The sequence below is a fragment of the Aphelocoma coerulescens genome, chromosome 18 (assembly GCF_041296385.1).
Source record: "Aphelocoma coerulescens isolate FSJ_1873_10779 chromosome 18, UR_Acoe_1.0, whole genome shotgun sequence".
NCBI classification, from domain to species: domain Eukaryota; kingdom Metazoa; phylum Chordata; class Aves; order Passeriformes; family Corvidae; genus Aphelocoma; species Aphelocoma coerulescens.
Genome location: NC_091031.1, coordinates 5,180,703 through 5,196,882, shown reverse-complemented (window position 1 = coordinate 5,196,882; position 16,180 = coordinate 5,180,703). Strand labels below are relative to the sequence as shown.

General features: G+C 42.6%; 1 protein-coding gene across 1 annotated transcript in view; it reads left to right on the top strand.

The window, feature by feature from the left end:
• The window catches only part of HLF (HLF transcription factor, PAR bZIP family member), a 36,674-nt gene extending 26,840 nt beyond the window's left edge, over positions 1-9,834 (top strand). The window contains exons 3-4 of the mRNA XM_069032862.1: positions 2,438-2,658; positions 5,577-9,834. Of these exons, the coding sequence (XP_068888963.1) occupies positions 2,438-2,658; positions 5,577-5,792 (437 nt within the window). The 3' untranslated portion in view covers positions 5,793-9,834. The remainder of the gene's footprint in view (positions 1-2,437; positions 2,659-5,576) is intronic.
• The last annotated feature ends 6,346 nt before the right edge of the window (positions 9,835-16,180 follow it).

Below are 16,180 nucleotides of genomic sequence, written 5' to 3'. Positions count from 1 at the left end.
TGGAACATCTTGTGTTTACTGAAGGGCCAGGTCTGTAGTTGTGAGAACTTCCTAGAGCAGGGGAGAGGAAACGTGTGCATGGAGGGAGCAAGGCAGGACCTTGACTGCCATGTCTTGTCCCAGATGGCTGTGGAGGTGCATCACTCTTTATTTTGCTGTTGCATTGCTAAGATGCGATGCCTCGATTTCCCATGTTTAAAAGGAGCATTTTTGCCCTTTTTTCAGAGTGATATTGTAAAATTTCTTGAGGCCAGTGACTACAGAGGTCATGCAATTGTGTAATATGGCACATTACAGATAAATGATAATGTGCAAACTGATACTGTGTATCAAGAACTTCAGCAATATTTAAATACAGGCTCTCTCACGTGGGGCCATTAGAAAGCTGGACCAGATTTCACAATCCATTTGACTTTCAGAAACACCCTGCAGGCTCACCAGAAATACTATAAAAGTACTCAGAGCTCGTGTCTTGCTTAATTTTTATCTGTACTACAGAATGTGCACCATTTGTAGGTGCATACATATGTGTATTTGCAGTAAGGAATACCTGGCTGCTCCGGAACAGGCACTCACCCAAGGAGCTTTTCCTGTGTTTCGTCCTTTAAACGAGGTCGTGGGGGCCCATCCGTCCATCAGCGGTGGATCAGCCCCCACGGACGGCCGGGCTGCCGGGGTGCGCGGGGTGCGCGTCCCTTGTCCGGAGGTGCCACCGGGGCAGGGAGGTGACTCAGACCCGCACGCCGCCGTCTCCAGGAGGGCCGAGGCTTGTGAGAACCCGCAGCCGTGCGGGCCGAGCCTCCCCCCGGCTGTCCCGGTTATCCCGGAGCGCCGCGCTGGGAACGCGCTCCCACCCCCCGCGGCAGGCAGGGGAAATGCCGCCGCCGCCGCCGCTCCCGGCTGGATTAACGGGGGACAGCTGGAAACGCCACGCTCCTAGCCCCGAGAGCGGGGAGAAGCCGCTGGCACCGCCAGTTCCCGGCTGGATTAACGGGGGACAGCGGGAAGCGCCACGTTTCCAGCAGCGCGTCCCGAGCCAGGGGCGGCAGCGCTCCGCAGTGGCACAATGCGTGCAGCAGCATCCTTTCCTCTCGCTCCCTCTCCTGCAGCCACATCTATATTTTGATAACTTTGATCCTCCTTTTCTCCTCTCCCCGGCCCTCACCAGCCTTTCCTGGAAGCTGATTTTATCAGCTCTAAAATAGGAGGTACAAAAGCTCTCCCTTAGGAAGCCCTGCACAGTGCAATTCCCCCAGCGCATTTTCCGTGTGGTTCCCATATTATTAAAATAAAACCTGCATTGTTAATGCTGGCCTGGAATTAGAAACGACATAAAATGTTTACTGTTTTACACCCTAAATATTGCAGATGTGGGCACAAGTAAGGAAATATTACGCAGCCACAGGATGTTTTTGTAGTTATCATGAAAGCCATCAGATCGCTAAGGTTGAATTAGCAAATAGCCAAAATTATAAAAGAATATCTGCTTCAATCAGAAGTCCTCCCTCTGAAGTCTGTGAGGCTTCTACTTCTGAGGCATGTGAAAACTTCTGAAAATTCTGCCCCCGGGGATAGTCCATGTTTAGGCAGCTGACTTCAGGATCCTATTTTTGGAACCTTTGGTTGAGATTTTAAATTGGATTTTTAGTGGGAATGGTGCCTGAATTGGTGCTGTAGGATCTTGAAGGCTGTATCTAAAATCAAAAAAAATAAAAATGGGAGTGATATCACTCATTTTCTGGGGATATGCTCCTTTTTATTAGATTTTATATACCATAAAAGAGAAATGCAGCATTGATAAGTATCTTCTTCATTTCTGCAGAGCATCTTTAAGGAATCGTCGTAGCCTTTCATGTTGCTGGTTTCCTTCACTGTCTTTTAGAATATCCCTGGTAGGATTTCATAGAGAATAAATAGCAGTCTCCTTGGAGTACTTCAACACAGCTGAAAGTACACTTCCATGAGATGCTATCCATGGCAAGTACAGTACATTGTTTGATTGTAAAATAAACATACCCTCGAATGTATAACTGTGAGGGGTTACAGTGTGCTGATAAACCTGAACTAAATGACAGTACTTATGATCTGTTCCTGAGGATGGGATCCTAATGAAGTGGCACAGGTTGGAGCAATGTATCTTCTGCCTACAGTCAGTGCAACTCAATGTTGGAGTCAGTGATGTTACATGGGAATCCAACATTAGCAACCAGAATTAGGAACAGATTCTGAATATAAAGGCCATGAGCATGTCTGGATCAGAATATACGCCTTGCAGAATGGACAATCTAATATTTAGCAAGAGTAGATACCAAATCTGAAGGGAAAGCTGAAAGAATTACTACTTGTAAAGTATGTAGAGGTCTTCTAAAATCCATGTCTTTTGATACAATTAACATACTTTTTCTAACCCAGCTGTATTTGCCCTGTATTTCTGTAGGTCAGATCTTGCCAGCAAACCGGAACACACCGAGCCCTATTGATCCTGAGACTATCCAAGTTCCTGTTGGCTATGAACCTGACCCTGCAGATCTTGCTCTGTCCAGCATTCCTGGCCAGGAAATGTTTGATCCTCGCAAGCGCAAGTTCTCAGAAGAAGAGCTGAAACCCCAGCCCATGATTAAGAAAGCTCGCAAAGTCTTCATCCCAGATGACCTGAAGGTAATTTGGAACGGGTGACGAGGTGATTCCTACAGGGTCTCTGGTTCCTCACTGAGGAACAGCTTTGGAGCATTAATGTGTTTTGTCATGTAAGGTAAATCTTTCAATGTAAATCTGACTTTGCCATAGAATAAAACTGTTCAGGGTTCTGAATGAGACTGAAGGAAGGATGTCCCTTATTAGTTATGCAACAGTTGAAATTCATGAGCTCCATATTCATTTCCTTTGTATGCCAGAAACTTCCTGTTTGACCTTGGACAAGCTTGCTTTGTCCCATACTTCCCACTTATGAAACAGCCTGATCATGTTTCCTTTTTCTTCATCCCCTGTCTATTCATGTTTCCTTTTTCTTCATCCTCTGTCTATTCAGCACAGGCTGTGAATCCTTCAAGGAGAATGGAGGACCCTCATGATGACAGACTGAAGTATATTGTGTCTTGTTTGGAAGTTCCTGTAGCTCTGTGTTTAATAATGAATGAGAACGCTATAGTAAAAACTGTATTTCACTAATATATATTCAATAATCCAGGTGAAAGTATCTAGACAAGTGATAGGAAAACAGAAGAAAACAGATTTTTTCTGCTGAGAAGTGTTTTAATACAATATGTAAAGTACAATACTACATCGATATTTTAAAAGAAAGAGTCTGTGCCACTCACTGCTTCTGAGAAGGGAAGAGCAAAGTGCATGAAGATAGCAGGAAAATTGATCAACTGATCCAGGTTATCAAACACTCTGAACATTACTTGCACAGTTGTTTTCCTGGTATGTGCTTTCCAAGAGAGGATCTCTTTTATCAGAGGCAGTCAGGGCAGAATTGCATTCTGCTGTTGCTACTGCCCCCAAGACACAGCCTGAGAGCCTGTTGGAGTCAGTGGGAATCCCTGGCTGCACGTGCAGGGAGCCTAGATACCATGTGTTTGCACCAGATTGATAGCATTAGAGAAAGAAGCTATTTTTATCCCTAAGCATGCTGTGGTACAAGTTAAAAGCACAGAAATCACAATTCCAGTAGTGTTCAGGTTGCTGTCCTTCGCAAAGGTTTGCCTGCACCTTACTGCTTGCCTGGGCAAGTTTTACTGCCTGTGATGCCCTGTTGGGCTGCAGTGCCCAAGGGAGAGGTGTTTGCTACAGGAATGGCTGGAGTTTGCTCCTCGGTGCCATTTCTCCCTTTGTCATGTCTCCCAGGTACCCTTATTCATCAAAGCAGGCTTTTAGCAAAGGTCCTGTTGGCCAGAGGTTGAACCCAGCAGTGCAGCACAGGAGTGAAGCAGGAGTTCAGGGTCTCTCATTCCCTGGGGATCGTCTCATCGCTTGCCCTTGACTCATTGCAGAACACTTGACCCAAGTGCTGCTCCTGCCCTGGCATGTGGAGCAGCCTCTGGGTTCTGGGGGAGGGTAAGCAGATTAGACCAGTCAATCGTCTCTGGGCTGCATGTGATTTGGAAATGCCAGCCTTACCTCTTTCAGGCCTGGATTAAGGGATTTGCCATAGCAATTTGTTAAAATAAAGAGGGATGAAGCCTAGGTGGCACACTAATAAATTGCTTAAAGCTGATTTTTATGGAGTGGAATGAGATGGGAAATTATAAACAAGATTTGGGTCATAGCTTTTTGCTGCACGCTTGTTTTTTTGGAGGATTTTGCAGGGTCGCATCTAAGTACAGGTGAAGAGCCATTTAGAGATAATGCTGGCTCCAGATCATCATTCCTGCCCACTCTGTTGAGCTGAACTGGTAGAAGGCAGTTCAAGAGCCCTCCTGCCAAAGTTGTTTGGCTCCTGATTTGCCTTGTGCAGCAGCAGAAAGTGCAGAGCAGCAGGATTCAGCCAGGCTGAAGGACCCAGGAGTGGTGGGTGTTTGCTCAGTGCAGCATAGGAGCAGCTGGGTCTCCTGCCCTGTGCTAGTCCTTGGGAGCTGCACAGGGAAATGGAAGCATGTTAAGATGAAGAAAGAGGAAATTTGAGCTCTGTGACTTGGCCAGGCAGTTTGAGGGTTGAGTGGCTGCATCACTCTTACTCCACAGGGGACAGAATTTCACTTTTCACGAGAGATTCTGCCCACTTTGTATTTCCTGAGTTGTTCCAAAGTTCTAGAACTTAATTCAGTTACAAAGCAACATCAAAGCTGCCGTTTTGCTGAAGGCCACTTCATTGGAAGAGTGAAAAAATCAGGTGAAATTCAGTAGTTACTTCAAGTCTTTGATAAACCAATGCAGTAAGGTGATCTAGAGGCAAGTCTTCAGGGATAACTCTTTGGGAATGTGTTAGCTTATGGAATCTCAGGGGGTAGTGGACCTATTTCTGACCAATGCTTTTTTTTCCACAGTCAAAGCCTATTGCATTAATCCCTGTGGTTGGTCCCAGAGCAGCCATCATCGCTGTGCCAAGGAATCCTCTTGCAGTGACTTAGTAATGCAGACAGGAACATTTTGGGGCTCTGTAGAGTGCTTTGAACATTAAGAAAGAGCAGAACAGTAGGTGAAATGGGTGATAGCAACACAGAGGGTAAACCAGGTGTTGGCTGGCAGTGCTGAGCAGGGCCAGAGGTAATTAGTGCTGCTCCAGCCACTGTGCAGGGTGAGTCATGGCACGCAAAGGAGGATGTGCTAACTAGGTCAGCCTAGATGGGAGATGGATTGTACCTCCGGAACATTGCTTCACTTTTCCTTGGAGGAATTCCCTGTCAGGAGGATGAGGGAGTTAGTGTAAACATTTTGACAGAAACATGTGAGGGCATCTGCGCTGCCAGGGCGGATCGTGCCATGCAAAGCTGTAACTCCAGTGCCGCCGTGCCATGGGGTGACACTGGAGCCACCCGCCGTCTGGAGGCGGCTCCTGGGAGCAGCTCCCGGTGCGCAGCCCTGGATTTACCAAAACCTAACGCCTTTGTTCGCCTCTCTCTGTGTCTCACGAGCAGGACGACAAATATTGGGCCAGGCGCAGAAAGAACAACATGGCAGCGAAGCGCTCGCGGGACGCGCGGCGGCTGAAGGAGAACCAGATCGCCATCCGTGCCTCCTTCCTGGAGAAGGAGAACTCAGCCCTGCGCCAGGAGGTGGCCGACCTGCGGAAAGAGCTGGGCAAGTGCAAGAACGTCCTGGCCAAGTACGAAGCTCGGCACGGCCCCCTGTAAATCTGAGGCGGGGGAAGTGGGGTGTTTTGGGCTTTTTTCTTTTTTCTTCTTTTTTTTTCTTTTTTTTTCCTTTGTCGCGGGTTGGCATTTGACTAGATGGACAATGTGTTTCCTGTTTGATAGCACCACACCCAAACCAACCTTTCTGTCTTCAGCACTTTACCAGAAGCAGAAACAAAACTGACTTAATGTTGGTTTTTTTGTTGTTTTTTTTCCTTTTTGTTTGCGTGTACGTGTCCCTGCGTGTGTGTGTGTGTGCACACGTGTGTGCCCAGGTCTGTGTCCATGGGTGTGCACGTGCGTGGGTGTGGGTGTGTGTGCACATCTCAGCACTTCCCATTTTTATCAGCCCTCTTCAAAGGGTGCCACATTTTTACCTGGACTGTTGAGAACCACCATAGTAAGCTTTTTATTATCTTTTTTTTTTTTCCTTCAGTGCTGCTTCAGAGTAGGGGTTTTATGTTCTTGTAATCAGTTCCATCTTTCTGATTTACTTGGAAAGATCCCAGCATAAATTACAAAAAAAAAGGAAAAAAAAAAAAAGAAAAAAGAAAAAAAAAAGTAGATTTCAGGTTTTTTGAGAGTAACAAGCTATGGTTTTAAGTCTGTCTAATCAGAAAAGTTAACATGCTAATAAAGTGCACAAATAATAATTTAGTACTACACTGCAGAACTATTAATTTATAGATCGCTTTCGTTGTATTTTTAAGTTTTGGTGATAATTGTCTTCAGATTTAAAAGTGCTGTTAGACTGAGTTTAGCTATACTCATGATAGATCCCATAATGGCTTCTCTGTAGCTACTAAGGTTCCTTTTCTCTCCACGGACCCCAGGTAGGTAGGTAGGAGTTGTTGGTAGAGCACAGAGTGTGTACCTTGCACTGCCTGTACCTGAAGCAATAATCCTGCGTGCATGCTGCCCGGATGTTCCCAGTGGACGTGGGATGGTTCCCTACCCAAAAGGAGTCTCAATGTCTTTAACAAGGAGTTCTAAAAAGTCCCAGACATGTTCCCATGAGCATGCTGACCGTGTCCCTGCCGTGGGGGAGCGCATGTGTAAGGAGCAGGATCATTAGTTGAAAAGGAGAACAAAATTAAATAGTGTCTAATCAGATCTGATGTCAAAATCAAAGGGGCTTTTCTGTTTTCAGTTAGTTACTCCATTTTGTGATTAAAAGTTGAATAAATACGTAAATTCAGTTGGTTTTTCCCCATGTTTTGTAATATATTTTCTGTGGATTATACCTTGCTGTTTTAAAAAATCACTTTTATTCAGTTAGAAGAAGTCACTGGTTTGCAAAGCCCATTTTTTCCTAGTGATTGTTGTTTTGAGTGTGACATGAACTGATGGTTCTGAACTTTATTGTTTTAAACTCTCTGCTTTTGAACATGTATGTTCTAATATAAAGTGGACTTCTGAAAAATGAATGTAAGAGACACTGGTGTATTTCAGAAGGGGATGGTGTTGTCGTATACTGTGGTTAATCCAATCAATCAAAGTGTTTACTCTAGACCAAAAGGATAGATACTATAAAATGTATAAAGTTTATACAGAATAATTATGTTCGTTTTGTACAGTATTTTTCAAGTACAAATACTGACAATGTATTTTGAAAGACATATATATAGCAAAAAGGAAAAGCTATTCCATGTTTAAAATATATAGCAAAGATATATATTCTCCATTATTGTATAGAAAGGAAATGATTAGGGGTTTGCTGGTTGTTGTTTTCTTCTCTTTTTTTTTAAATTCTTAATATTTTAAGCCTGGCACACCGGCATGTTCTGTGCTTTAAATTAAATTTTTATGGAAGTAATATGGTTTTCCAGGGTGTTCCATATTACTGAAAAAGAGATATTTTATTATTTTCCATCAAATCACATAAAGAAACTGGTTAACAGGGACAAAGCACAACATGGATTTTAGTCAACTATTGATTGGACAATACAATATTTTGTAATGGCAGAAAAATAATATATAACACAAAACCACTCATAGTCATTTCCAATCTGCTGCTGCTGCTAGAATCTGTTTCCAGCTGATTTTTTTTTTTATAAACAGCTCAGATCCTGTACACAGCTGTGTGTACTGCATACAGTTAGTAACATGTGAGGAAAATACGGTGCTACATGTCTTGCTCACAGTTGTATAAGTGTTCTGACATTATTTTCAAATAAAAAGGTTGTTCATTCCATTAAGTCATTACTCATGCTTCAGGAGATGGCTGCAGAGAACTCAGCATTTTGGTCAGCATTAAAAACACCCCTGCATGGATGGCATTTCTCCAGTATTTTTCCACAAACATACCTGGTTTGTTGGTGTTCCATAACGTGCAGCACTTGCCTGTGGACCATTTGTTCAGCAAATCGAGTTTCCATGTGCTACAGCAAGGTTTAAAGTGCAGTGAGCTATTCCCTAAAGGTCAGCAGAAGGCAAAGTGCAGTGAGCTATTCCCTAAAGGTCAGCAGAAGGCACTGCAGGGACAGGAGGGTGTGGCACATCGGGGTCTCTGCTGCAGCCGCTTGGGAGCAGCCCCGGTTCTCGCTGTGCGCGGAGCCTGGCAGCGTTCGGCCGCTCTGGACACACCTTTAACAGCAGCGCAGCGAATCGCAGCAGTCTCTAATCGCCCCCACCAGGGGGGATTCCCCCACGAGGGGGATCTTTGGGGTGACCCAAGAGCAGCGGGAGGTCAGTGGTGCCACTGCTGGGGTGGGTTGTGACCACAAAACTTCACATAACATGCAAACGGCAGCTTGGAAAAAAAAAAAAAAAAAAAAAAAAAAAAAAAAGAAAGAATTCTTCTGTTTCTTGGGGCAGGGAAGGGGTGGGAACTGGTTGTAGACTGGATATCACAGGTTTATTGAGGCATGGCCACAGAGGAGCACAGAGGTTTCCAGGCTCTACCTCGCCCAGCAGTCCCAGAGCTGCTCTGGTGCCTCCTCGTCCCATCCTGGGACTGGGAATGCCACAGGCTGCAGCTTCTCGTTTTGGGGTGAGGACTTTCTGAGGAGCCTGTGGGACTTAGGCACTCCCTGCTTACTGTGGGACTTAGGTACTCTGGCTTCTCTGAAAAGCTCACCTGGAAAAAAAAAAAAAAAACAGGAAAAAAAAGGGCAAAATATGTGGGCTTAAAACTTGGAAAATCCCCAGGTTTGCTATCCGGGTTGTCTCCCTGAAATAACAGTGAAAATAAATAAATGGAAGTTCAGCTCATTTTCAGTTCCCAAGGACAGCTCAGCTGGGCTCATCACACCTCTGATGGCTTTGTTGCTCATGAAGGAGCTTGTAGGTATAAAAAATTGTAATTTTATAAAAATAGAGAAATATATATTTGCAGAATAATTAATAGCTTATCTAAATAATTCACTGACCTCTATTACACTATAAGCATTGGTAAAATGCTTGTCTTCTCTTTCGTTTTTTGCTGAAACTTAGAAGTGGATTTTTTCTTTTTACAAAAGAATGCCCTCTACAAATCAGTGAGACTGGAGATGGATTTGTGCATCTGAGCACCTTGGGGCTCTCCATGGGAAAGCCTGTGGCAGAGGAGGCAGGGGGGTATTTCTTTTTCTGTTTTGAGTGGTGCTGAAGTCACTAAACCAAGCACCATGGAAATAAGTTCTGACTTGAATCCACAAAAGCAAGAAATTCAGAATGCAGGGAAGGAGCTGGAGCGAGCACCAGGGATGGGATCGGCTCAGACCCCTCCCATTTGAATATCTTGCCTCTGTGGGTTTGTAATACCCCCAATTATTGCTTTAAAATTATTTTTGCATGTAATTTTACAATAGAGATGTGCAGTTTATTTTTATTTTGTTGACTTTTTTATGTGAAGAAAAAAGAATTATATTGAAACTTACATGTGATCAACCATCGTATTTCTGGCAACACCACAAGGCAGCATTAAATACAAGTTTAACAAATAGATCAAATTCTCTGTATGACAAGAAATGGTTTGCATCCTGTATGCTGTTCAGCCCAAATCTTTTTTTTTGTCTGTTATTCTTAATGTTTAATAAACTTTTAAATTTTTCTTCTCTCAGCTGTGTGCTTGTTTTAGTGAATCAGGGCATGGGGCTTTCAGGAGGGAATTTTTCTCCCCCGTCCTCTGGTCTGTCCCACCAGGGGATGGATCCCAACTAATTTGGGGGGTGGGCAAATGTCCCCCAACCCTCCCAGCTGCCACCAGGGTTGGGTATAACCACAGCAAATGTGCATTTACATGAGATTAAATAATTCAAATTATACTATAATTAGTGCTATTTACTATTTTAACAAAAATATTTTATTTTTTAAAATTATATATATGTAAGTAATAAAGTGGTACAGTGGAAGCATCATTTACATGTATACATTATAGACTTTATATATCATGAGATGTGATAATGTATTCACTGTAAATTCATACAGTAAATTCATAAAAATGCTACATATCAAAGAGTACTTTTTATTGTAGTATAGAACATAACTCATTAATTTTACTCTCCCTTATAGCTAATATTTTATATAGACCACATGACAGATAATACATACTACAGGCTTTTATCTAGTTTATGTAAATAGATACAGCCTGGGAGAGAAAAACTGTAACTCAGCACTAACTCTTCCTGTATACAAGTTATTAAATGTGTACATGTGTACCTATATATCTCACTGGGTACAGAGCATGATACATAGGCACACGTATCTATAAAAGTCTGCATTTTAATATATATAGTATATATTATTCACAAAATGTATGTTTTAATAACACATTGACTCAATCTTCCTTTTGTGTGTGCATGCTTTCATTAGTTTTAAATACATAACCATAATATAAATTCATATATTTTAATACACATATTAAAGATATGTGTGTATATAAATATATAAATTAAAATTGCATTTTCATATACCATATTTATCATATTTGCTTTTAGCTTCCCATTTTTATACACTGTTATAAATATATAAATAACCTTATTAATACAAAGGTTTTTAATGAGAAAGAAATTGTATTTGGTCTAATAACCACACACACGTGCATCTGCACAAGCACATACATCTCTGTGCATCCGTAGAGCTATACCTTGGCTAATTATGCTTTCATAGAGCGTATTTAACAGCACTTATTTTATTAATAAACCTTTTTTAAAATCTCTTTTTTTAAAATACATAAATATTTTATTGTTATAAAGGTCTGGTTTTGCCATATATGTTATGCACAAACTATGATTGCTGTAATACACAAACACAGTGTGGGCACACACATCCTTGTAGCTTGCTCTATATGTTTTATATATTTACTAGTTTAATAACTGTATTTCATATAGCCTACCAGAATTTACTACTTGAATAAACATTTTTAATACACATGAAAAATATTTTACTGTTAGAAAGGTGCCTTTATGATACATGCCCTGAATTATGCACAAGAGTTGTCTTAATATACCCATATATAAGTACATTTCCACACTCACCTGTGTGCCTATATAGCTCTGGGTGTCTGTAAACTGTGTGTGTATATATGTATATATATACACAGAGAGAGAGAGAGTGTGTGGGTTTTATATATATATATATATATATATAGCTATATATGTATATATACACTAAACATAGATTTGTGTATATATATATGTAGTGTCATATACTGTTGTATACACTGATATAAATTCAATTATATTTTCATACAGCATACTTAGCAGAATTTAATAATCTAGATTAATATTTTTATATTTTTAATTATGTATTTTATTGCTATAAGGGTCTGTTTTTACTACACATTCTGTAATGCACAGACACATGTATGTACATGCACACACACATGCACACTCCCTCTCATTGTCTAGTCAGACAGAAATTGAATAATTTTATTTCCATATAGCATATGGAACAGAATTAATAAGGTTTCTAGTATTTTTATATGAAGATGCATCTAAAAATTGTCATCACTGACATGTAAAGATCTGAGTATAAATATATATAGTATATATTGTGCACCAAAAATGTGGTTTAATAACCCAGAAATACTCCCTGTGGCTCTCGTGCTCCCTGCCTCTGTGCACACACGGGTTTCTTTCACAGAGGTTTCCATGTACACAGGACAGAAAAATAGGTTTAAGAAAAATGGATATATTTTTATGCAGAGACACATGTATAAAACAGCATGGTTTAAAGGTTAAAAATTTATATTTTAATTTTATTTTTAAAGGCTAAATTTATATCTTTTGTATTTTTTTTCAAAAATATATAAAATATATTTTATTATTATGAATATTAATAAATGTTATATGGGACACAACATGTGTTTCTTCTAATACACACATCACCCCTGTCTAGATGTTTCTGCACATTTATCTTTACATGCCCACAACTAGAGACATTTAATAATTGCATTTCACACTGCCAACTCAACAGCATTTTTCTTCATTAATGTGGATTCAGAGCTTTTTGTATACACGTTTTATGGCTACAAAGATTATATTTACTATATATGTTATTTATTATGTACAAAATGTATTTGTTATAGTGCAGAAACACACAAACCCTCCTTGACTGCCTCTGGGTCTGCTTTTCACAGCCTTTTGATTATTTTATATATATATATATATATATATATATATATATAAAGTATAGAACAGATAATACATAAAACATGCATTTGGAGATGTTTTCTTTTTTATATGCACTGTGTGACAGGATTTTCACATATGATGAGGTATTTAGTAGAACACGTTTACATGTGCAGAGAAAATTTAAGAACCTTTATTAAGATAGCGCAGTTAGTAGCATAACTAATAGGTAACTATTTAAAATAAACCATCTTCTCTCCACTGCAAGCCAGGAGACACCCCAAACACATCTTTATGGGAGCCAAGAGCACATTTTGGAGTAGCTTTACATGGCGTTTGCCACTTTGGGGTCCTAGCGCTCGTCTGTTAATCCACCTGCTTTGACTTTAGGATAAATTTGGTGGATTTAACATTCCTGAGGTCATTCATGGATGAAACGATCCCAGAAAATCCGTGATTTAAAAATAATAATAAAAAAAGACTGGAAAAGTCCGGTCCCGAGGTGTTTCCTCGGGTGGACACAGCCCCGGCTCCGGCAGCGCTGGAGCATCCGAGGTCGCCTTAGGGCTGGGTTTGCTGTTCCTTTTTAACTTCTTTTACCCAAGTCCCAATTTTCATGAAAACTGTGAGAATTTAAGAATCTTTGAGATGCTTTAAATCCTCTATCACTCTTGCCCAGCTGCTTAAAAAAAAAAAAATTATTCCGGAGCAAAAGAAAGACACAGCCGTACCCACGGCCAAGTCTGGACGACGAAAAAACGAATCCTTAATATTGCATTTAAGCGGAATAAATAGGATTTGTCACTGTGACTATGACCGGTGCGTTTCCGCAGCGTATTGTTTTGGGTTTTTTTTAACATGTAATCATTCCCTAAACGCAAATGTGGGTGGGGAAGTGGAAGAGCTGCGGGGTGGGAATGCCGAGAGCCTTTCTCAGCTGACACAAGAGGTCACGCAAGAGCCATGAGTGGCTCCCGAGCGCTGGGATCTGCTCCGAAACACCGCCAGCTTTTCCTCTTTAATATCCCCTTTATCCTCCCTCGGGTGCTTCTGCCTTGGTGCAGCCGCTGCAGGTGACACCCCGTGAAGATCCAAGTCACCGGTGGTCAGGGGACCAAGGCAGTGTCACCCCACCAGTGCCACGGCTCTGCCCAGCCCCGGGTGAGACATCGGGGGGCTGCAAGTGCCGGGGAGCCCAAGGTGCTCCTGTCTGGAAGTGTGAAACACACTGGGACTTAAAAGAATGATGCTCAATCATTTTTCACATTCGCAGACCCAATTTTAACTGAAATGTGAGAATTAGCCCCACCTGCAGACAGCACCCAACAGCCAGGTTTCACCTGGGATGGATGAAACCAGCCAGATGGGATTTATTGTAACCAGGACTTTGGGCCGGCAACCTAATTCCTCTAATATGTATTTCTTTTCCCTCTCCACCTCTGCAGCCTCCAGACAGAAACATCCCCCCTGGGAAAAGACACAGCCTGAGCCCCAGCCCCACCTTGCAGATGAACTGGTTGCCCAGTACCGAGGTCCCAGTGGCCCTGGAGGAAGCATGGCGTGAGCAGGAGAGTCCACGAAGGGAAGGAACCTATTTCCCTGCCCCAGTTTTGCAGCCCCTCGGGCCTTCCCCTGCCCTTTCCCCCCTGCCCTGCCCTGTTGGATGGGGCTGGAGGAATCAGCAGCAAAATGGAATCACAAAGGCAAAGCCCCCCAGGGCTGAGTCAAAGGATGCTGCTGGAGAGGAGAAGGTTCAATGAGGAAAAGTCCCCAGCAGGTCAGGACAATGTTCTTTACTGTCTGTGGAGTGCTTTGGGGCTGGAGGGAAACAAATGTGTATCTGGTGAGGTGCACAGCACATCCCAGCTGGGATAGAAGGGACTTGTCCTGAAGATGCTGCTGTGAAGCAAAAGCAGCCTGGAGACAGGTGGGAGATTGCATTAAAATACTAAAAAGTAACAGTAATTTTTAAAAGTCCAGAAAGTAAAGAAAAAGATAATTAGTTTAAAAAAACCCCAAACCCACCAAACAAACAAGAAAACCCACCATCATCCAAAAAAAAAAAAAAAAAAGCCAATCATGCATCAACAATAAAACAAACCAATAACCAGAACAAAGAGTTCTAAGAAGAAGGAAAAGCTGCCTTCCTGGAATGCTGTGTGTGCTGGTTTTGGGGTAGAGTTAATTTTCTCGCTTGATGTCCTTTTCCTGAAACACAGGATTACAGCTCCTGCTTCCACCTCTCCCTCCTTCCACACTGTCACTAATTTCTCATGTCCCTGTGTCACAACATCAGCTCGGAAAACTGTCTGGAGTCTGGAACACCCTGCTGGCTCTGTCAAGGTGGAAGGGAAGCAAGATTGAAGGGACTGAGTTTGTTTAAATCTGGGGGAGAAGAAAGCAAGGGAAGAAGTGACAGTCTCCAGCTACAGAAAAACTGCCTGGAAGGGCTCTTGTCTGAGCTGCTGCAGACAGGACAAGGAGTAACAGGCTTAAAGTACAGCAAAGAAAACTGTGCTTGGGCAGCAGGAAAAAAAGTAAAAATCAAGAGGGCAGAAGGTGAAATATTGAAATAAACGGCCTGGGAGGACTGTGAAATCCCCATTATTAGAGGCTTTTTTGAACAATTCTGTCAGGACTGACAGGCCTGCAGGCAGAGGAGGGGCTAAAAATATCTCACAGTCCCTTCAATCTTTATTTTCAGTGTTTTAGCAGAAGGCTGATTAAGCTGCTCAGCACCACCATCAGCTTCAAGACAAAAGCCATTTCCGTTCAAACATATTCATATATTAAGACATATATTAAAAAAATAAAATCCATATTCCCCTCCTAGACCAATCCTGAGCTTCCCATGTTCATGGGTTTTGATCAGAAGACAGTTAAGTTCCCACAGCAACAATGTTCAATCCTTCAGCATTAAGATGCTACTAAATCCTCGCTGGTTGAAGCCAAAAGTGCCACAGGTTCCCCATGTTCAGTAGGTGGTGTGGGTTGGGTTTCAGTGTTTCAACATCCAGAATAACTACAGCTCTCCATCCAAACATCCTGTGGGCTGCTCTGAATGTCCTGTTGGAGAATGGCTCAGTTGCTGGCTGGCTGTGTCACAGGAGCTAGATCTGGTCACACCTCTGCACCATTCCTGGAAGCCACCAGCACCCACCAGACAGTGAGGAGGTGCCTGCTGGAGCTAAAGCCAGTCATTCAGTCAGTCTTCTACCAACAGCTTTTCACCTCTCTGTGAAAATTTAAGGGAGATTTGCAAAGCCACCTAAAGGATTTGGGCACTCAAATCCATGCCAGCAGGGCTGGGGCTGCTAAGCAACAGAGGCATCTGAACAGATCCCTCTGAGAGCACATGAGCTTCATTAGCCAATGATGTAACTTCTGTTATAAAACTGGCCTCTCTGCCAGCCTTTAGCAACAGGATTTTGGTTCCTCAGCTTATCCTTAGGAGCAAGCACCCTGGTTCTGCCAAGGGAACTAGCCCTGCCACCCTCACTGCTCACCACAGACAGGAGGAGGATGCCTGGGGTGGAAACAATCCGGTGACAGACCCCCAGCTCAATAACAGAACACCATCCACCAAACACTACCCAAACAAGAATCTGAAAACTCCTTTATCAAGAGAGGCCTGCTTTCCCTTGGGGTTTGGACTGGTGAGTGGAATTTGTCTGTGTGTTCAGCTGGCACCTGGGACAGGTGCTCCCTGCTGAATTCTCCAGGCAGGCTGCAAAGCTCACACCAACCCCGAGGCTGAGCAGCCTGGGGGTGTTCAGCCCCAGGGACACTGTTACCACAGCACTGCTGCTTGTGCCACTTGAGCAGTGCTGGGAA